Source organism: Acanthochromis polyacanthus, chromosome 11 (genome assembly GCF_021347895.1).
Source record: "Acanthochromis polyacanthus isolate Apoly-LR-REF ecotype Palm Island chromosome 11, KAUST_Apoly_ChrSc, whole genome shotgun sequence".
Taxonomy (NCBI): Eukaryota; Metazoa; Chordata; class Actinopteri; family Pomacentridae; genus Acanthochromis; species Acanthochromis polyacanthus.
Window position 1 is genome coordinate 26,232,098 of NC_067123.1, and position 22,226 is coordinate 26,254,323.

A 22,226-nucleotide genomic window follows, 5' to 3' on the forward strand; every position below is an offset into this window, starting at 1 on the left:
CAACGATGCACACTCACAATAGCACCTACGCCAATTTAGAATCGCCAATTAACCTACACGTCTTTGGACTGTAGGAGGAAGCCAGAGCACCCTCAGAAAACCCACAGGCACAGAGAGAACTTGCCAACTCCAATTACAAAGGCCCCAGTCGACCAATAGTCAACTTAGAACCTTCTTGTGTTGGCACTGCCACGTTGCCAACACCTTTATAATTTATTTTTTCATGCTACTGCTACAGCTGCATATATGAATTCCCTTAAATGTGTGGATACCATATATAAATTTCTTTACACAAAAGTTTAGGTGTGTGTTAACAGGCATATGTTCTCACTATTAATGCCATTGGACATCACAACAGCATGCATACTGAAAAACAAAAAAGCATTACTTACCAGTGGAAATAGCTCCAAAACTCATCAGGAAAATACTAAATAGCTTTTATTTTGCACATTTTTCTTCTTGTATTTGTGAAAAAGACAAGATATATCCGTTAAATAAATAAGCACAATTTGTAATTTCAGACACAGCCAGCCTGTTTCACCTACTGCTCAGTCTTAGACGAAGCTAGACTAACAATGCCATGACTGCAGGTCTGACCCTAATGTAAAAGTATGAGATCCATTTGAATATTTTCATCCAATTTTCATGAAGACAGCAAACACGCCAATTTCACAAACTTTATACTTAAACAGCCATGTTTTCACTTTCGGTCCAGCTCTATTGAATTTCAGCATCTTAGCCAGCAGAGCAACAACCTCCAACACACACGTAACTGAAAACAATGACTAAAGTGCAAGTAGGAGGCATGGAGGTGGTTGCCCTCATTTGGAGTCTTCACGACTGACCGCTATTGGACAATTGCAGTTCGAGAGGCCACCATGGCTGTCTCATTACCCCCGCAACCAAAGGTGTGTGTGGGCACATCACGACGCCTCACCTCGCTGTCCCTGTCAAGCATATCTCCTCCGCCCTGTCCTCTGACAAACGGCCTGGAGTTTTACAGCCGCCTGCACAGCTTCAACCTGTGTTCTTTTCTTGGTTTTTCTGGCCTTTCGGTATGACACAAGAGGGCAAAGTCGCTGTTAAACATCTAGCATGTCTCAGGCACTGCATTTCTGGGTGGCTCTGGCTTGCAAGAGAGGCTGTGGTGGATTGCATTAGTCTAAGCCTACCACTAAATTATGCCAGTGTTTCGAGAAGCCCTTGGCAGTGTGGAGAGGCAATTCATTCTGACTAAATGTAGGTTGCCATGATATGTGAAGAGTGCTTTGTGGAGAGAGCTTGGTGGAGCCAAAAGAAGCTTCAATGAGTCCTTTACCTCAGCTCTGAATAAATCACCCTCAAAGTGTCAAAGACCACTTGTGTTTTATCCCGGTCTGTATGATGGAGACGGAAACACTCAATGGATTAGCAGGGCCAGAATTTGGATGAGGTACGGCGGGGGCATTTCGTATGGACTGCCATCTAACACCATTGTTGAAATGCAGTCTCAAAGGAAAAATCTGGCAGCGCCATCAGCACCACAAAACTGGGCCAAAACTGAAATACTGGCGTCGCAAAGCATTCGGGGATCTGATCCATAACAGCACAGATGAGAATAAGCTGTTTAGTCAAACATCAGAAAAAGAGATGTCTATTACAAGGGGTTAATAGCAGCTTTAAAAAGGCTCAGTTTACATTGGGATCTTCTATCTTGCATTATACCCTCAAGAAAAATTCCCAGAATTATTTTCTGTGTCTCCGTTTACTTATTAGGGTACTTGTCCACGCCGTCTTCCTAATCAGTCAGCCTACCTCTTTCTCAGTGTCCTCTCTGAGCAGCATGTCACCGGAGCCTGTGGGACAGAACCATCTGTCAGCCACAGAGGAGGGACCGCTAGACATGCTACAACCATTAGAGCAATGGATTTCTACTGTTCCCTGTCTCAGGACTAAAGCTTCTCCCTCGCATGGCCGGCACACTTTCACTTTACTGCAGTGTCAAAGGCAGACATGCTATTCCACTCACAGGTTGCTGCATACGGTATCCCCCAAAGTACCTCATACTTGTCACTTTGCTCAAATTCCTCAAGGCTCTAAGGATGCTCATTGCTTTCCTCCCTGGAGTATTTGTTTTGCTTGTTTTTTCTGACTTTGCTTGTCAATCGAACTCCTTCTCCTTTTGCTTGCACTCGAACATCTAGCTAAGTGCAGAGCTAAATTAGCCTCAGGCTTGAGCTGTCAGTTTTGTGCATGTGTGTGTGTGTGTTTTACCTGCCTTTGTATAGATGATTTCACTTGTTTTCTGTCAAAAGAAACCATGTATTAGTTAAGATACGCCTTGCTTAAGAAAGCTTCACAATTAATTAAGGATGCCATATTGTATATTCTTGTAAAAAACAAAAATAAAAAACAAACAAAAGTGACACTGATTCTTTGAGGATTTCCTGCCCTGGTTGAACATTTGTAAAGCATGTCCTTCATATATCATAAACTGGATGTAGCTTACATCCATTCTTGTTAGAGGTTGCAGCCTTCTTTTTGCTTTTACTGCCCACCTCAAACAACTTCATGCGTCTTGAATGGGTAGCATGTTATGATTATCACAACTGATGTTATCTTCTTTGTTCATTAAAACAATTTAATCACAAGTTGCTGTAAACGTGATTATAGCCAACCTTGACTCCTAAGGCTCAGTCATGGTCACTGCATGACAGACAACGCTCGAATAGATTTTTGTCAGTCTGCTACACAGGTCACATTGTCCTTCAAATTGAACACAGAAAAATGCATTTGGTTGCCATGGATGTTTCTGAAAGGTTGTGATTTTACACTTCTTTTTTTTTTTTTTTACAGGATATAACAGTTACTTTCAGATTGTGCAAGAGCACCATGTGTGATTATTCCTAGCGCAAAGAGGGCAGACAGAGGCCAGGATTTCTGAAGATTTTAGAACTTCCAGGCACCATTGATGGAAAGCAAGTCAAAGTACTTTCAAAGTTCAGCAGTGACTACATCAGTTACAATTGTTTCAATGATGAATTATAAAGGTGTGGATGAGGGAGAATTTTCCTGCACAGCCCCTTCTTGTATCAAACATTTATTTTTGCATCAGTTGCTGTCCCGGTGCATGAGCAGTTGGTGTGATTGCAGTGTGGACCGTCTGCATGGTTTCTGATTTTGAGCTACACATTGACGTTTTCAGGGGAGTCCACATGGACTCTCAAAGAGTGACAAGGAGGGCAATGAATGGGCCATTGGGTGGCCCTGTGGGAAAAAAAAATTGACTATTGACCACCACTATTGACCTACCACCACTTCCAGCACTGCACCCTGTCACATCTAGCATTTGTACAGTACAAAGGAAGGAGCTGACAGATGGTTTCATTGCACAGGAAGAAAACAGTATGCCTAAAAAAAATGTTAATGTCCACCCAATGCTGTGCTAATTGGACACATCTACTTCAGCCACACAGAGTAATTGCAAATATCACAATATATACTGTATATGTGTCTGCATCTCTCAGAACAATTACAATTTGCAGCAGGTAATTGAGTCAGAAAGCACAAAAAATAGGCATCTCCAAATGAACAATCAGCCACTTGCCAACCACAGGTGTCAACAATTACAAAACACAGAACTGACCAAATTAAAAAGAAAAAAAAAGAAAAAAAGGGGGTGGGGACATGAAGCAACAAAACATTATTGAAAATCTACAGAAAAGCAAAACAAAAACAATATTAGTAAATAAATATTAATTCAAATAATTAATTTAAGTACAAATAAACCAATGATTGTAATTGTTTTGAGACATACATACCGTCTATATAATACCATATTTGCATATATAACAAGTAGTATGTTCTATGCTGGACTCACACCACATAGTTTTCTGTGCTAGTGTGAAGGAATATGGAGAATCACAGGTTTATTTCGGAATATGTACTGTGTGAACATAATAAAAACACCATAAAAGTTACTAAAACAAGATTTTGACAGGCACCCTAAAGTCATTGCTCCCGTTTCTCGGTTCAAAAGTACAACTCTTTGCATTGCCCTTTTGTTTTGTCAGCGATATTAAAGTTTCAGAACTTGCTGTTCCAAGCTCTGAAAAAGGCTAATCTCTCAGCGCTGTCAGGATCACGCAGTAGCGTGTCCTGTCTTTATTGTAAACATCAGTCAGAAGGCAGCTCTGACAGGAGGATCCTGGTGGAGACAGCTGCAGTCAAGTTCAAATTTCTTACAGTTAGTCCACTCTTCACTTCGTCTCCCTGTTGTCATCGGGACCTCTCCTTAGGTCACTAGTGACACACCAGTACCATAACTTAATTACCCACAAACCTTTGGGAAAAATAACCATGAGGCACTCTTATCATTGTGACTCCTCTGCCAGAGGTAATGTGAAAACCTCTTCCTTGCTTATACTCTGTCACCATGCATTTCGTCCTTGGGGCTGTCTTCTTTATTTTCTTCCTCTGGCCTCTTTCTCATCCCTCTCACTCCCTTGAGAAAGTTCCAGTTGGTGGCCTTTCTCCAGGGTGACTGATGGCAGCTCCATGGGCAGACTCATCCAAACTTAATTACCCACAAGCCCCTTGGAGGGCAAATGCAGAGTGACTGAGGCATGCGTGCTACGTCGCCCCACCTCTTCCCCTTTTGTTCCTTCATTCCAGCATCCCTGAGTTGACTAGTAAAGCCCGACCACTGCGGCTGTTTTCACTGTGTTGCATAACAAAACCAGTTATGGGAAATTCCATTTTGGAAGAGGATTGTTATTAGCATAAACATTGCTCAAGGTTGAGACATTTTTAATGAAATAATCACTTTGACTTGACATATCCCCCGCTGGTTATTTCAGTGCAACGCAGCTTCAAACTCCCAGAACCTCTCACATTTTCAGACGGACCAGTGGGCCTCTGATTGGTCACAGTAAAGCTTCAATGCTTCTGGGTAACAGAGTTTGTCATGCCCGACACCCAGAATGATATTATGAAAACATGGGATTGCGAGCACGCTGCGAATAAAGGATGAGACTGGTTGTACTCCTCTGCAGATGCCCTTGAAGCAGCGCATATGCACATATGAGACACCGAGATCAATTTGAAAATTTATTTTCATATAAAAAGACACTATGAAAACATTAGAGGACTACTTTGTACAATCTTATGTATAAAAAGAACAAAAATGAAGGAGAAAGGGAGGGTTTTCAGTAATAAATCAACTGGAATGTTGGATGGTTGGAGAAGTTGGTTAACACTTAAGCATCAAAGGCTGAAGAGTGGAGGGTGAAGGTGAGCATCGAGGGTTTTTGAGTTGGCTTCTACAAGGAGTTTCAAAATGTCTTTTGTGTGTTTCATATTTCTTTATGGGTTGTTGAGTTTGGCAGGCTTTCAACACTGAAAAGAAAACAACTTGACATACTCTGATAGTCATCAAACCAAAGTTTAAGGAAATTTTAAAGTTGCAAGATGCAAAATGAAACATCTCAATCTCAATCTGTCACTTACCGTCACTGACTCTAAAACTGTTCCTGTGCTGTGGGCAAAGAATGGAAAGTAACAAAATCTCATATGGTGCTGAAATAAAACCTGGACACTTTATCATTCTTTTTGCAAATCCTGTTTATAATTTACCATGGGAACAAGGCTTTGTGTGGATTTAATTTTGAGGTTTCTCTCTAAAATCAACAGCTATGTATGCATATATACATGAAAAACTGAAAATGCTATGGAGCAACTTATATTGAGTGTGTTGCTGTAGAACTGGCAGTTGCTCTGTTGGACACTGCAGGAGGCCAAGATAGTGAATCTCACAGAAGGTCAGGTGAATGTGACCTTAGCTCTGCAACTTGAGATCAAACCCATCTCGCTCCTCTGAGAAAGGGCGAGCTGTAGGTTTGCCTATCAGCTGATTAGCTTGAAAGGTTAGAAGGGCTGCACTCTTGTCTCACCATCTGCGCTGTGCTGCTCTACTACCACATTAGGGATCTTTAAACAGATGGTTTGAGGGCTGCATTGGAAAATGTCAGGACAAATCGCCGTCCCCGGATAATTACTGTTTTGAGCACTCCCCTTCTTCTGCATCCCTGCCTGCCTCTAGCTTTCTGGCAATGTATTTTTTGATATCTTTGTTCTTGGCTACCATCTCCTTCCGCGTTCTTCGAATTGCTTCACATCTCTCTTTCTCCGGACTGTTAGATTAATGGCAGCTGCTTTGAGCATAGCAAAGTTATCGAGCTATCTATCGAATGCATCCCTGCGCCCTGCCACTTTCTTGCTGTCGGTGTGTGGATGTGCTGATGTAGCAACAGCAGGAAACCGGTCGTCCTCTTGTAATGACTGAAGGACGGATGTGGAATGTCAAGCAGGAACCATCACCGACAGCTCCTCTTCAGTCTGACACCTTATGGCCCTGTAACCTCCGCGGCTCCCTCTCTGCCATTCTATTTCGCGCTGGCTTTTTTTTTTGGCATCTGTGCTCAAAAGCGCAGTATACAATCACAGCACAAAGAATGAAGAAGGAATTACACATCTGGCTTCGCTGCCAGCATTAAGATTTCATGCCTCCTAGTAGCACCACGCTGGGTGGGCAGAATGAGCAGCAGAGATGTGATACACTATAAACAAAGAGAGGAATGTTTGATGGACTCATCTGCGAATCCATGTTGACGTTCTCGGATCAGGTGATGCCTTTGACTGGCTTGAAAAACCTCCTCAGGAAACAAGATTTCCTCAGTAAGTGAGGAAGTTACTGCCAAACTGATCAATACTTCACTCTAAGCTGCACATTTCTGAGGAATGAGAAATGCTAAACGGAGCTCACGGAGATTCCATTTGGGCATTTGAGATATCCTCTTTTCTGGCATTACTATGACTGGTGATGGCTGAAATGGATTCAGATGCATCGATCTGCAGAGACTTTTACCTCCAAGCAGTGGGGGTAAGAAAGAAGGACAGAAAGAAAACAATCGACGGACATGCGAGAATCTGCATGGTGACCACCATCCTCCTTTGTCCCTCATGGGGGGATAACATGCTATGCACATTACCTCAGAAAGCAAACTCACGTTTATGTGCAGTGTGTCCCATGTAATTTTTTAAAGTTCCACGAGTTATTTCTCAAAGGAAAGGAAAAAAATAAAATGGAAAAAAAAAAACAACTTTAAAAAGCAGCACAAGCGCAAAAAAAACCAGTCTGAAAATGAATCAATTCTTCTTGAACAGTTAGACCATAAGAACACAACTCAGTTGGTAGTTATTTCTTTCAATCTTATTATTTTTTCTTTAAAAGTTTCAAACCATAGGGGAGGAACATTTTTTTTAAAACTAAACCATAGAAAATACACAAAATGAAGGAACGCCGTGGTGACACCGAGGATGTGAGAGGAATGGATGGGTAGGAGTGTTGAACTGGAGCCTGAAAACAGCAGAGAGAGAGGATGGCACATATCATATGAGCAGCTCGGCCCCTGCCCCCTCATCCCCTATCCATTCGAAATGACGAAAAAGAAAAGAAAAACGTAAAGTAAAGACTTGAGTGACTGACTGCTTTCGTCATCCATTAGAAGGGAAAAGGAAATAAATGAAAGCAAGGTGCCTAGGGGGGCTACCAGTGTGAGAAACCTCAGTGAGATCTTTTCCCCTTTGCTATAAAAAGAACTGAACGGTGCAGAAATATTCGTCTTTTACTCTCCCCGCCTTCCCTCCCCTCCCCCAAGTCAAACAATTGAAAGAGATTTTCTTTTTTTTTCTCCAGAATAAAATCAAGACATTTTTTTCTCAGAAATAAGTTTTTTCATAGTTTTGTTTTTCTTTTAAAGTTCATTTAAAAATTCTCTTCAGTCACAGACGTGTCAAGCCCCTGTTCTTTCTTTTCAATAGCTTCTTTGCGAAAATATAGAGTAGAACAGTCTTCTTTCCATGTCTGTCCACTGCAGCAGTAAACAAATACAGTATGGGATCCGACAGAGCACATTGCAGGAGACGGGGAGCAGTGTGTGTGTGTGTGTGTGTGTGTGTGTGTGTGTGTGTGTGTGTGTGTGTGTGTGTGTGTGTGTGTGTGTGTGTGTGTGTGTGTGTGTGTGTGTGTGTGTGTGCGCGTGAGATCCTTTGCAGAAAAAATCATGTACCTATGTATAGCTTTTCAGGAGTCCAGTATCTCTGTGTGCATGTGTGTGTGTGTGTTCAACTTGAGTGTGTCTGCGTGTCTTCACACTTCAGTCTGGAAATCTCCCTCGGATGAGTCGGGTGTGTTAGCTGAGGAGGAGTCCCAGTTCTTATTGTGCAGCTCCATCCGGTCCTTCTGCTCTCCAGGCACAATGGACAGCTCGGGGGTCATGGTCTTGAAGCTGTCCCAGGAGCTCTGGTCCTCCGGGGTTGACTTGTCCTGATGAGAAGAGGAAAACAGCCTTGTTAGGAAAGCAGATTCACAATAAAGTCACATCCTTCTTTTATACAAGCTGGGTCACATTTGCAAGGTACTGAACATCGTAGCAGAAGCTCAGACAGCATTTCAAATCATCAGGTTGGAGTCTTGTTGCAAAATTATCTAAACTTCATGCTTCCAAAGCCTATCTTAGTCCCAGCCCCGAAAGCCCTAGAATGCCTGTGCAGCAAGCATTGTGGTAATTTGATTAACTGCAGATTTGTTTTGCAGTATGGATTACAGCAGAATATGGACACAACTGACAAGCAACTTCTTTCTTGAATTTTGCCTGTTGCATCTTTACCTTTAACGCAGACCTGCAACTTTACCTGTGTTGTTTTGGAATCCTAACAGTTTAGCATTTCAGAAAAACCAGCATATTAGTGGCCGAGTGGACCACATTGTAAACAAGCACTTTTAAAAGTGCTTTTAAAAGTTTATTATGCTTATATTGGCTTTTTGTTGATGTACAAACTATATTTTAGGTCAATGAAAATGAAGCTTTTGGAAAAACCCCTTTCCAGGGTGAAGATTTTCAGAAATCCCATTTCTAGTGTTGACATGTAGACCGGCATGTGTGGCCCATTATCTCCTTCATTGACATTGGGTGATTTTGTGCAACGGCAAACATGACCAAAATAGTGCCAGTGCAACTTTGCTAACAGGACATTTCACATTAATGCGCAATTATTCTTCCACAGAGATAGAATCAATTTACACATCTGTTTCAGCCCTTCCTTGGCATAGCATTGTTGGTGACCTGTCAGAACCAGTAATGGCCTAATTTCAGGCTTCTGATTGGTAAACATGTCTTTAGGATTAGGTAGATAACACTGTCTGTGCTTCGGCATGCTGTTGATACTGCTTTGTGCCTTTAGGTTTTCATGTGGACTGAGATCATTTTTTAAAAGGACGATGAAATAAAATTAGTTTTAAGAAATGCATGTGTGCATGTGGACTGTCATTTAGATTGCTTTTAGGGTAATATAATGTTATTGAATAACAGCTTACAGAGTGCAGAGACATCGGCTCCAACAGCAAATGTCCATTGACTAGGCCATGTAAAACTCACAAATATCACAAAATCTAGCTTGTATAATCTGCACAAAAAAAAAAAACGACATATACAGACGACTCTTCGCTTGTTTATTAGAGGTTGTATGTCAGACTCTTTTTGTGGCAGGGCACCAGCTAACGCTCCAGGAAGCTCGGTTTTATTTAACAAACAGCACACTGAGCACACTTCCCAAAATATCAAAGTGCAACTAGTTGATTTTATGCCTACGTGCACAGAGTACAGTTTTAAACGTGCTGTTCATGGTTGTCTTGGGGCCCATTAGTGGCTTTTTTTTTTGCTGCAGTTTTGACCTTCTATACTCACCGTGGCGGTGCACACACAGTTTCCTGTGAAATAGATGATCATTACCAACATGAGGGCACACTCGCTTCTGCTTTTACCATCAAAGAGATTTAGATAATTACACTGAACTGTTTACCACCTGTGTGGTCTTCCGACTACTGGTGGTTCTTTCCATGTTGGACTTCTTAGTCATTACTTTAATCACTACTTTCTGTACTGCACGGATTTGGAGATGGATACATTACAATTTGCACTCACAGAGGCTGAATTACATCTTATGCCTCTAACCTTTGCAAATGTAAGCTTACACGCAGAGAAGCCAGCCCCTCACAGATATTTCTTAACCTCACAGATAGTAAAAAAAAAAAAAAAAAAAAAAAAAGCATCACAGTACATACCTGTAGTTCAAAGCACCTTTCCATCTTTGAATAATCAAAAAAAATCGTAGTTCTGGTCTTTACTTCTAGGAGTGACACCTGTCCTTCTTTATCTCCCACCTCTCCCAATCAGTAACCTTTCAAATTAGCTGATAAAAGCACGAAACCTTCATGGCTCAGCTCTGTGATCACTGCATGTGGTCCGCAGATGTGCCCACCATGCATGTAAAATACATGTTTGGGGATGAGCCCAAAGTGGAATTAGAGGTGGTATTATCCATGAGATCAGGGCCATTATTCAAATTGGACTCGTTATCTCACAGAGATCTCACAGGATGATTTCACAGATACAAGCGGGGAAAGACACGAGGGATCGCTAGCCCGGATGACTCGTGGTGGAGCAAACCACACAAAGACAAAAAAAACAAACGGCAAGACGGACAACTTGTGGTGCTTCCCACGGACAAAATAAACCCAGCTGCTGCAGATTATCATTTTTGACTACATGGCGGTGGATATTCACATTCGAAACAAACATTCAGAAGATGAATATTCACCGGATTTTCAGTGTAGCTTAAGAGCAGATTCACTGAAAATACTAAACGTCCTTACTAATACTTTTGTTGTGCCTATTTGTACATATGCACAGAGCTCAACTGAATGATCCGTTAGCTTCCTTTATGTAGTTTCTCTGCATTCATTTTCTACAGTCGCACCCTTTGCTTCATTGCAGCAACCCTCCTAAAATTCTCACATGTATCTCACTTTGAGTTATTCACACCCTCAGTCCTTGTCTATCTCTTCATCTGACACAAACGCACGACTCATTGATCTGCAGCAGCACAGTGCTACTCCCCTCCCTCACCTTCCCTCTTGCAATGCGTGATGATCGTTGCCCAAGCGCTAGGGGGCAATATCTGCCTGATTATCATTCTCCCTGCATCACAGCCTGACAGTTGGTAAAATGAATACAAAAGGCATAATCTGGGAGCCAATTTGCATGCTAAATGCTGGCGAAGGAACATTTTGTAATGCAGGAGTGTGGGTAATGCTGCAGTTAAGCCCAACTTTATCCCTCGGAGACTAGGCTAACGCGATTGTGCTGCTACTGCATGTCTATCCATTCCCTTTCGCCATCTCTGCCTGCCTCCATTCCCTCCTTGCCCCAAAGCCCCATCTCATCGCTTTCCTCTCTCTCTCTCTCTCTCTCTTTTGCCAGAAACCCCCTCTACTTACACTCGACGAGTTCTTTTCACCTCCGGCAGACGAAATGCTCCATCGCTTTTCCCTCTGTGTTGATGAAATGGGAGGGAGAGGACGAGGAGGGGGTGAGAGAAAGAGAGAGACAGGAAGAGAGAGAGGAGAAAGGTGGAGGGGTGGAGGGAGGATCACAGTCACTGACAACTCTGCCCCGAAACAACACCACTGTTCCCACACCTTCATCAGGTGAGCGGGCAGTTGTTGCTTTTGTTCTTAAACCTTACCCCTTCTCTCACTCTGTCTCCATCTCTCAGTTTCCCTCACCAGAACAAAAATAAATAATAAAAGAAAATACATAACACTCACACACAACATGTGCACATGAAGAGAAGCAGTGCAGACAGTGGTCAGTGTGGCTATACAGACAGGCTCAGAGTGCGTTGGAACGCCCTGCATTTTCAACATCCTGACCCGTCAAAGCTGAGAGGGGGAAACCGCGAATGCAAGGACAGAGTGATGGGAAAGAACTACTACAAAAGGGATGAAAGAATTGGAAGACACGTGGGTGTAAAGCAATCTTGATTCTACAAGTCCTCACAATAAATCCACTGTGCAGTGCTAGAGGCTTTGCAGCTCATGTTTTCGAAATAATGTTGAGGAAAAAAAAAGGACAGCTAATCTGATTATTAGTGCATGGCAATACTACAGTATCTACACCATCTGCATTATTGATTTTATACCGTATGTGTTAACATAACACATAAAATAGTAAAAGCGGGGCTATAAAGTGGACATTGCTGACTCTGTATGTTCCGCCTCTGGCTTAAACACATAAACTGAACCTCCCCTGCCACACCTCTGCAGTGTTATCCATCATTCTTTTTTAATGTCCTCATCGTGTTTTTTCTTTAAGCAAATCGTTGCTTGTGGTAACTTGCTTCTCTATGATTGGGCTTTTTTCCCTTTCTTTCTTTTTCACTGCTGCTCCAAAGTAACAGGTGTTTCCCAGTGGACGGGTCAGAGTTGGAGCTGGTGATGAGTCCAGCAACACCAGTAGAAAAAGCAAACACAAATACAATAGCGTCTGGTGTTGCAGTTCTCTCGGTGGTTGTATTGACTGGGCAGACTGCGTGTGTCTGTGTGTTCATGTCATTGTGGGGTTTGGGTTGGGGACTCGTATCATTTGTGCTGTCTAAATCCCAGTCTGTCTCAGATCTGGCCCCAGATTGATTCCCTGCAGTGGTTATTATTGAATGTATCGAGTGGAGCTTGTGCTGTGGTGTTTTTTTTTAAGGTCATTACAAGCGGGCGTATTTTGAAACACCCAATTGTAAGTTTATGTCCTTATTTCATTTTTCTATTTGTTAAAAGCTGCATTCTTTCTGAGAGTATTTGGGAGTAGACAAAGAGGCAGGCAAACTTTGTTTGCTTGGTGTTGGTATAAGAGAGATTTACAGTTTGCATCGGGCTGCCATGAAGGGATATGGACATGACATTATCTCCACTGTTAAAAAGCAAATGGAGATTTTCAAATCAGCACTATTTCTTGCTTCTTTCGCTCAACTTTTCCTAATGATACGCTCTTTTACTCTTTCTCTTTTGGGCTATTATGTTCAAATATATGCAGCATGTGCTAAAAACTTTCTTTATACCATATCAAAAAAAGCCAAAGAGGTTCAGCGATCGTTTGAACATTAACAGCCATCTGCGAAAGCTGAAATGATGACTTATTTTCTGGTCTGTTTCAGTCACCCTAATGAGTGCTTTTATATTTCTGCCTTATAAGCAGTCAAAGCACCGAACATAATTCAGTAATTAACCTCGTAAATCACAGTTGTTGCGCCATCACTGGTCACAATTGTACCCACAATATGGATTTTCATTAAGTGATATCACATCTGTGCAACAGAAACCAGTTAAAGAAAAACTCACCTGCAGTGCTCCACTGCTGCTTTTAAAAAAGGCATCATGGGGATCATAGAAGTGCTTTCTATTATACTTTGGCAGATGGAGCAGGGGGAAATTGAGCCCATGTTGCTGCAAGCACCACAAGACCCCCAAATACATTATCTAGCACTGGATGAAGGGGGTGACAGTCAGCTAAATATGAATTTTTTGCCCTGCGCTGAAAGTTTCTGGTATGCTACAAGAGAGAAAACGCTAGAAAGCTGCAAGCGTGACAAACGGAAAAGGGACGAGAACAGTTGATTCAGTGGGAGAGAACAGACTAGAAAAAGGATGCTACAGCACAAACATCAAACTACATCTCTAGAAGCCTCGGCTGCAGTGTTGGTGGATGAGGGCCCACTCTCTGCCACTCAGAGCACCCCCACCCCCACCTGGACTGTGGAATTGGAAAATCGTGTTTGGATGTGGGTGAGCAATGTGGCAGGCTGTCTTTGGGAGATGATGCGGGAGGACAGGTGGTTGTGGGTAAGTGGGTTAACTTTACCTTTGTTGACTCGGATGCCCATGGTTCTGCTGACTGTCTGGCTACATTCAAACTGGGACATGGCAACAAGCATGCAACACCAGGCCCAGTCAGCAAACAAAGGACGTAAAACAAGAAACAAACAACAACAACAACAAAAAAAGAAATCAATAAAATGTAGCAGTAAGGCAAAGAAAAGACATACACTGAGTGTGAGGTGGGCATGAAACAAACTCAAATTACATTTATACATGAACAAAATGAAAGAGGAGGAGATTGAGTGGATGCCAGAACATGATGGTCATTTTATTGCTGTCAGTGGGCTTTGGATCACTGAGCCAGAGCTGACCTATTTCAAGGCTTCTGTGTATCTCTTTCATTATATCATCAAGGCAATGATAGAACTAAGATTGCCTATTCAGCACTGGCATAACTTATTAAGGGGCTCAAAAATAGACCGCGCATAGCCGTCTTTAGCACCACTTACCCCCTTAGCAGGGAAGGAATCTGTGTCACAAATAATAAGGCCCTTCAAAGGAGCCAAATTTGGTGAATGTAGGGTAAATAAATTCCATTAGTGCAACACACTGCAAACAAACGAGCAATCAGACACACAGGCTCGCTTTGCGGTTGTCTGGGCCTGTGCAATCCAAGGCCGGAGCTCCCACAGAAAAAAACAGTTCCAGCTAGCGATTCGGACCTTTTCACCTCCCTTTAATTGGCCCAAGGACACTAAATGAGCTAAATTAGTATTGTGCCTGTTGGTGCACGAAGCCAGTGTTAGGCTTGTTCCGCCTGGACTGTCCGTCCCCTCATTAGGAGCCATTGATAGAGCCAGTGTGCTAAAGCTACACTCCACCAACCCTCAGTTTTCATGGGCAATTTGTGTGGAGGGATGAAAACAGCTGATGAGTTTATACTCGGCATGGAGAAGGGGGCAAGGAAATAATTAAAAACAAGCTAATGAGAGGAATTAATTATTCAATTAATGCCTCAAACGTGCCACCGCGGGCCGAGTTTAGAGGGAGAAATTGGAAAATAAGGGGAGACAACAAGAGAGAAAATGTCATACTGTGAGGACGAATAGAGGGGAGAATGAGATATGGAGAGGAAGAAGAGGGGAGGACTTGCTTTATTGCTGGAATGTGAAATTGAAACCCCTTAGCTTAATGCCAGCAAATTGACTATCAAGACCGACGGGTTTAGAAAACGCAGGCAAATTGCCCTCCCTGAATCAACAGGAACCGGCTCTTTGTCATTTAAAATTATACATCTTCATTTTACAGGAGACATCCTCAAAGCATACACATTACCTTCGCTAAATTTCCCCACAGTGGCCTCAAAACATTGTTGGAATATCAATAACAGACACGAGCCTTCAGACAGCACCCTATCTCCTTTTCATGGGCTTTACAAATTAAGAATCCCCTCAGTCTGTATCAAAATACATTTCCATATGTAGCCTAACAGGCAAGGATTTCATCATGTAATTCACACCAAGCCATTAAGGTAGAATCCCGAGCGCATCTTTCATCATGGAAAATTTGCTCGCCGCTCCTGCTCTGATCCGGCATCAGTGAATCCACAACAAAGTAGACTTGTTGCCTTTGTCTTTCTCTCCTTCCCACCGTGTTCCACACAGCTCTTCGCTGTCTATCCGGAGAGGCAAACCAATCCACGCTTCATTTAATCAAGAACACAGCAGACGACAAGATGGAAATATATCCCATTTGAGAGCTAAAAAATACATCAGCCAAGCCATTATGCAGTGCAACCTCTCTCTCCCTCTCCCTCTCTCTCTCCCTCTCACACACACCCACCATTCATCCCACACACAGCGAGGCACAACGCTGCATCATTGGGCACTGCATGCAAATCTGTGTTGTGACCTCCTGAACCCTGTGGAAAGGATAGAAAACGACAGGCTAACTCAACAGTGACAGAGGCCAAGGAGCTGCGCTAAATCTCAACATTAGTGTCGACACTAATGCTAATACTTACTGTGCTCAGTACACATTGCATCCGCTCTGTCTTTTGGTAACCTCAATGACTCCATTTGTATCCTGCCCCAATTGTGGAATACACAACGAGCGTGGACTCATCCATCTGCTGGCCATATGGCCCCTGCCAGAGCATTCACTATACTTAAAGCAGAGTAGCATTGGAATTTGTTTTTCAGCATTAGCATTAATGTGAAGAACACTTTCTATCCACTCCAACGGAGTGTAGTGGAAGTGTTAACCCTGCAAATATTTGTCTTATATGGGGGCAGATGAATGTGTATGTATCAAAAAGCCCACTTGATTCCTGCTCGGCAACTGTTGTTTCAGGGTCAACAAAGCAAAGTAAGAGCAAAGAACCTAACATTAACATACAGAAACCTGTGTAACTCTTTAGTTTTCAGAATGCAAACTAGTTGCTTTCTGCACTGAAAATGGATATGGATGTCTAAAAGAGGCAGGAGATAAATATGATCATGCCTCCAACTGACCTTTGTTAGCCGTAGTTTACCAGTTTGACATTTTGCTGATAGGTTTTAAAGGTCATGCATATGTTTTTTCAGAAATATTAACAGAATAAATAACACAGAGCGGCATTTAAATTTATTTTCAGACAGCAAGAATAGCTCTGCTATCTTCAGCGCCTGATAGAACAGACAGACAAGGTGATTTTCAGCATTGAGGTTAATGGGGACTCCCCCTCTTTCGGGTCACGTCTTTCCTCTTCGTTTCTGTCTATTAAGCACAACACGACAACCTCTAGCTATGCATGTGAAATATAGGGTTTACCAGTTACCCGGTGACATAGAGCTAGTGAGAATATGAGTGGGTGGGATGAAGCAAGGAAGAAAGAAAAGGAAAAGCAAAATTCAACAGTTTGAAGTATGTGGATTCTACCTGTGATGACACATGTAATGCCCAAGACCACTTTAAGCCCACCACACTTACACAGAAAATTGGACAAGATGTGAGAGTTAAAAAAAAAAAAAGTGTCCATATCTCTGTGTGTGAGACATTTTCTGATATCCACTCATCTCCTCAAAACAGCCAACACAGAAATCCTACCTTTCCAGAGTAAAATGGATCAGGTCTCTCCTGACCATTTTCTGTCTTTGTGATATTTCTGAGTCTCTCCTCAGCACACATTCAAAAGTGCATAGTGTTTGGCCCTTTTTAGTGCCAATGAGCTGGTTTATGGACAGAATATTATGGTTTATGAAGTGATTATAAACCGGTTTGGATGGCTCATTGTCTTTATGAACTGATTTACCACTTGGCGGTGGTGTGTAGATCATATTTCAGGCACTGAAATGGACTTGGCGACTGTATGGGTTGTCACAACACAAACAAAAACAACAACAATACAAACAAACAAACAAAAATCCCCACCATGTTTTGTTCCTCGTGGAAGAAAAATCCAGTCCTAAATCAGACCAACATACAAATCCAGCTCTCCTGGTATAATGCTTCCAGGTTGTGTATTTCTATATGGATTTGCATAGGAGCCTGACAAAGGAAGGGGAATTAGCATTCATTACCTGAATGCTGAAGGAGCTTGTGCTATGATGCACCAAACTGTTACACAAACACACCACTAGGGGACCATATACTATCAAGGTTCATCAAAATACAGTCACTTCACGATGAAGCAGCACTGACAGGTAGCAGGCGAGCAGCTACATGAAGTAAATTTATAGTTTGACACCATTTGTCTTTTTGTAATTACACATATTAGAATATACACTGACGAGATCCATCACTCTTAGTTACTGGGCCTGTCAAGCTTTGCGTTCTCACATTGCACACACACACACAATGCAAAAAGTGGCAGATTTAACTTTATTATGAACTTTATTTCGGACTTTGTTTTAAACAGGGATACAATTCGCTGGATTTTCACTTGTACCTAGCAATTGTTGATCTTACCGGCTGAAAAGACCGCTGAGGTTTTCACATTTTTAAGCTAAAACTAGCTCACAAATAAAACTAATATTAATTATTGTGCTTACATGCATAGCAGTATCCCATTTATGAGGCATATCCTGGTTTTAAGTGCAGCAATATTTGGTTATTCAACTCTATGTATGCATGAAAAACACTAGTGTCCCAATTACGGCGTACTGTTTGTGCAAGTGTCTGTGATGATTACAAAACAAAAAGGCAATTTAATCTGACATTCTGCTAACTCTAAGTCTAACCTTAAATTAACATGACAGTGGCTATAGAAAATGAGGTCACTTTGGCTAATAGCTGGCTGTGCAAGATTAAATGCCAACATAGTGCTGCAGATTTGGCTTATCCACCTTATTTCCAGCAATGGGAGATGACACTGACAGAAAGTATTGAACAAGTCCTCCACTTTGACCAGTGTCAGGCTCTTACTGTCACCATGTAGGGCCAGGTAGCAGTGGATGAATAGAATGGAATAGATAACTTTATTGTCTGTTCCAAGTAAAAACAGAAATTTGTCTTTTGTTATGGCTGGAAGACAAAATTTAAAAACCACACTCAAACACTGAAAACATCCTCACAGCTATTCTATTACCCAGGTTTTTGAAATCGGGATATAAGGTTTACATGCACAAGCGTAAAACTGGGAAACCCAGTCATAACTACAATACTCAAATCCATGTAAGCACAGTCATTGCTAGTTCCATAAGCTGTATTAAACTGCTGTCTTTGACTGACTATAAACCGGTCCTTCTTTAAATCCTTGCATTAGGGTGTTAAATGTGCACTTCAAGAGTACACGTGATATCATCCTCACAAAATTAAGCTAAAGCTGCATGTCCCAGGGAAAAGCCAGTATCTTTCATGTAGCTTCCATGTAGTGTAGTTCCTGGTATTCTAACTATGGTAAAAATATCTGTAATATTCTCACATTACACTAGAAATCTTGTTTGGGTGCACCATATTGTCTAGTGTTAGGATTCGAGTTTTTGTATTTACACCAACTGAAAAAACTGTTTTATGATGAGGGTTAAGAGATGTATAAACTTTACTCTATCTTGGGTAACATTGGTTGTAGATGGAGGAATGTAACCTTTCTTTAATCCAAATGAACAGAACTGCTTTTATCACTCTCAACTCTGATGGCATCATCTTTTTTAAATGCAAATTTTACCCCAAAAACTCATGATATGCTTTTTAGCTTCAAGCAATGCTAGAGATGTTAACAGTTTCCACTTATACTGTAATAGATAAACACACAATATATCCCAATCCTTACACTTTTGTTTGTTTAGTTTTAGCTTTAAAAGAAAGAAGAAAAGGCACCATCCCTACTTTACCTACAGCACACGACTCTTCCTACAACTGCATATAGACAGACACACATCACATCTCAAACATGTGGACAGATCCAAAGCTTGACAGACCAAGTTACAGCTGCTAAACTATGATTGAGCACATTGGTTCTGCATGAAAACACACCTACAGAACAAACAGTGGCAAACTATGATACATCTACTGTTACATGTAGCGTATCGGTTCAAGCCTACTTTAGCGTGAGTTAATGGGGGCTCTACTGCACGAGATTTATGCTGGGTTTAGTATGTCTTACGTTGACTTTCTTTGTAAACAAGGGATGTTCTGCGCACTAGCGACGGCTCTGTGTTGTGCCTCGGTGGTGGGGGAGGGGGCACCTGTGGTGGGCGAACACCAGCCGGCATGGTTAGTAGGGTTACAGGGTGTTTAGGGTTCCTGGTTAAGATACTGTTTAGGCACTTTCAAGGAGAGATAGGCCTGTGAAAGTGAGAGGGTTAATGAGTTTGATGATGAATAGATGGGAGTGAGGGTTTTCCTTCTACTGGTTTTACCTGGAACTGATCAGCTCCCTTTATCGTAAACAGGTGAGACACTTCCCAATGCCTGTCCTTTAGCAACTAAGCGTGTGAGTTTCAACTTCTGCAGTACTTTGGGTGTCCATCTGTGAGAAATCATCCTAATGAAATGCAGTTATGTTTGCTATTAAATCATTCACTCATGCTGTATACGTGGCGATCACTGTCAGCGTCTGTCATATGGCTTGGAAAGGAGGTTGTTAAAGTTGTTATGGAATTATATCGTTAGTCATGCAGTAACTGTCTCCACAGTTTATGTGCTTTAAACACAGGCAACGCAACAGAGTGATCTCAGACATAAAATAAGCACACAAACAAAAAAGAAAGATGTGGACACACTCTTGCACAATCACACACAGAGGCAGGCAGCCACACACATAGGCACTTGAATATGATAGTGTATGAGCATGCACACCCACCCACCCACCCACACACACACACACACACACCCTTCTCATCTCCATAATTACTGTATAGTCAGCATGTCCGTGTCTGGGGGTGACTCTCAAAGTGAGATGTTGACAACAGCAGCGCTGAACTCAAGCTGGGGCCTGTCAAAAGGCCTGACACTGATAGCATTATCCATGTAATTATTCACAGTTAAGTGAACTGCCTACTTACTTTTACCATAATGGATTTGGATGAGTAAGCCATATCTGCGCTGCCCTTTCATTTCATAACTTAAGTGACGTCACTAACCCAGAGGAAATACGCGCTCCAATTTTTCTTAATTAGTTTAAATACAACCTATCTATTATTTGTGGCCGGTCTTTCATTTCTTTTTACATTTGGGCATAATCTCAAAGCACACCTGAGCTCCCCTCTGAAGCACATTAGCATGCCGCGGCACAACTATTAGGAACCACAGTCTTCTAATATATGGCTCGTGGCTTTGCAAGCAGCCTGCCATTTTTCTTCTCTTCCATAAAATATTTGCTTGGCATGGAGGAAGGGGGGAGCTGGCCAGCGCTTCTGAAAATCTTGATCAAGACGTTGAGCAAATGAGGAGCGAAGAAAAAGGCCATCGGTCTGGCATGGGGAAATGGTAGCATGTATGCATGTGAGTGTGTGTGTGCGCGTGTGTGTGTGTGTGGATGGTTTGTGTGTGGCTACACAGCATGGGGAATATGAGAGATGTCAGACTAGCCTCTGTTCCTCTGCTGGCGGTGTAAATTAGATGTGAACCAGCATGCTGCCCATGCCAGGGGAAAGTACACCTATCAGGGGTAGGCTAACTCATCATGGCTCCACGCACTAAAGCTCAGCAGATGAGCGGAGAGTGTGTGTGCGTGCGTGTTTAAATCTTAATGAAAGTGGTCCTCTGAAGGTCAGTGCAGAGCGAGCAGGGACTCTTTCGTCTGCCGCTAATGGCGTATTAATGATTCAAAGATGCTGCTGCGTCTCAGGTGCCCACCCAAGCACCCCACAGACACGCACACCCTCCCCACACACATGAAAGAAAGTCACATACGGTACATAGAAAATGATACAGACAATTTACCAGATTGACACAGGTATAGACAAAGCACTTATGGACAGATGTGTGTGTGTGTGTTTTTTCAGCAATTCATTATGGGGTTCGGAAAGAATGACAAATAGTTTCACAGGTCTTCAATTGCAGAATTTAGATTCCATTAACCTGCTATGATTGATTATCTTGCAACTAACAGCTCATGTGATCAACTTTATTTTTTTTGATAGGCCTTTAATAAGGCACTAACCACAAGTGAAAATGAATGGAGCTCAGGCCAATTTTATAAGGTATGAAAGTCATTTACAGTATGAAAGATGGAACAGCATGTGCCTCTGAAGAAATATCTAAGAGGTAGTTATTGTGCAATTCTTCCCAGTTGCGATAATAAGTGCAACAGTGAATGAATCAAATGGCAATGAAAATTATATAAAGTATTCATATTGCATTCAAATTCCCTTGTTAGAGCAAGCAGTGTTTTCACATTTCTAAGGCAGCAATTTGGCTGGAAAGAACGACCATAATGAATACAACTGCTTTCAAAAGTACCTCATGTTTGTAAATGACAGGGTGCTTTGCCGTGAATTTTTATGGCTATAATTGTCTGAAAGCTGCATTTACAAGTAAATACAACACCACCACAGTGCTGATAATATTTAGCCCATTCTGACCACTTTCTGTGAAGCATATTAATGCAACTTTGATCACAGCGTGCTTTTCCAGTAACAATTCTTCAGTGTTTTAAGGGGTGGGATTTAAGGATTGCGACAAAGTGCGGGAGGGAGTGGAGGTGCATGGGTACAGCGGGTTCCCATCCCGCCTCTGGGCAATGATCTTACCTTGAATGTGGACATGGCTGGGTCCCTGCTATACCTGTCTATGGTGTGGAACTTGGACGAGTGGTTGAGCTCATGGTACAGCTCAGAATGTCTTTTGCGAGTGTGCATCACTTTCTGGAAGGGAAGAAAGGAAGGTACAGCAAAAATGAAGCAAATAGAAACAAACTAAAAAAAAAGCAAACGGAATGGAAGTACGAGGGAAGCAAGGTAGGGGCAGGCAGGGGAATGGGTAAAAAGGCTTGAGGGACTGCAGTGATGCCAGCCATGAAAAGGGGTTAGAGAGGGACGCCGAGAAATCGATC

The 22,226-nt window shown here is 42.2% G+C and overlaps 1 protein-coding gene across 16 annotated transcripts in view; it reads right to left on the minus strand.

The window, feature by feature from the left end:
* Positions 1–5,075: 5,075 nt before the first annotated feature.
* adgrb2 (adhesion G protein-coupled receptor B2) overlaps positions 5,076–22,226 on the minus strand; it is a 238,144-nt gene continuing 220,993 nt past the window's right edge. For 11 of the 16 annotated variants that reach the window (XM_051955144.1, XM_022194367.2, XM_051955143.1 and 8 more), the window contains 3 exons: positions 21,925–22,038; positions 11,378–11,431; positions 5,076–8,365 (listed from right to left, as the gene is read on the minus strand). In XM_051955144.1, the coding sequence (XP_051811104.1) occupies positions 8,189–8,365; positions 11,378–11,431; positions 21,925–22,038 (345 nt within the window). In that variant the 3' untranslated portion in view covers positions 5,076–8,188. The other 5 variants (XM_051955151.1, XM_051955152.1, XM_051955148.1 and 2 more) reach the window with 5 other exon arrangements.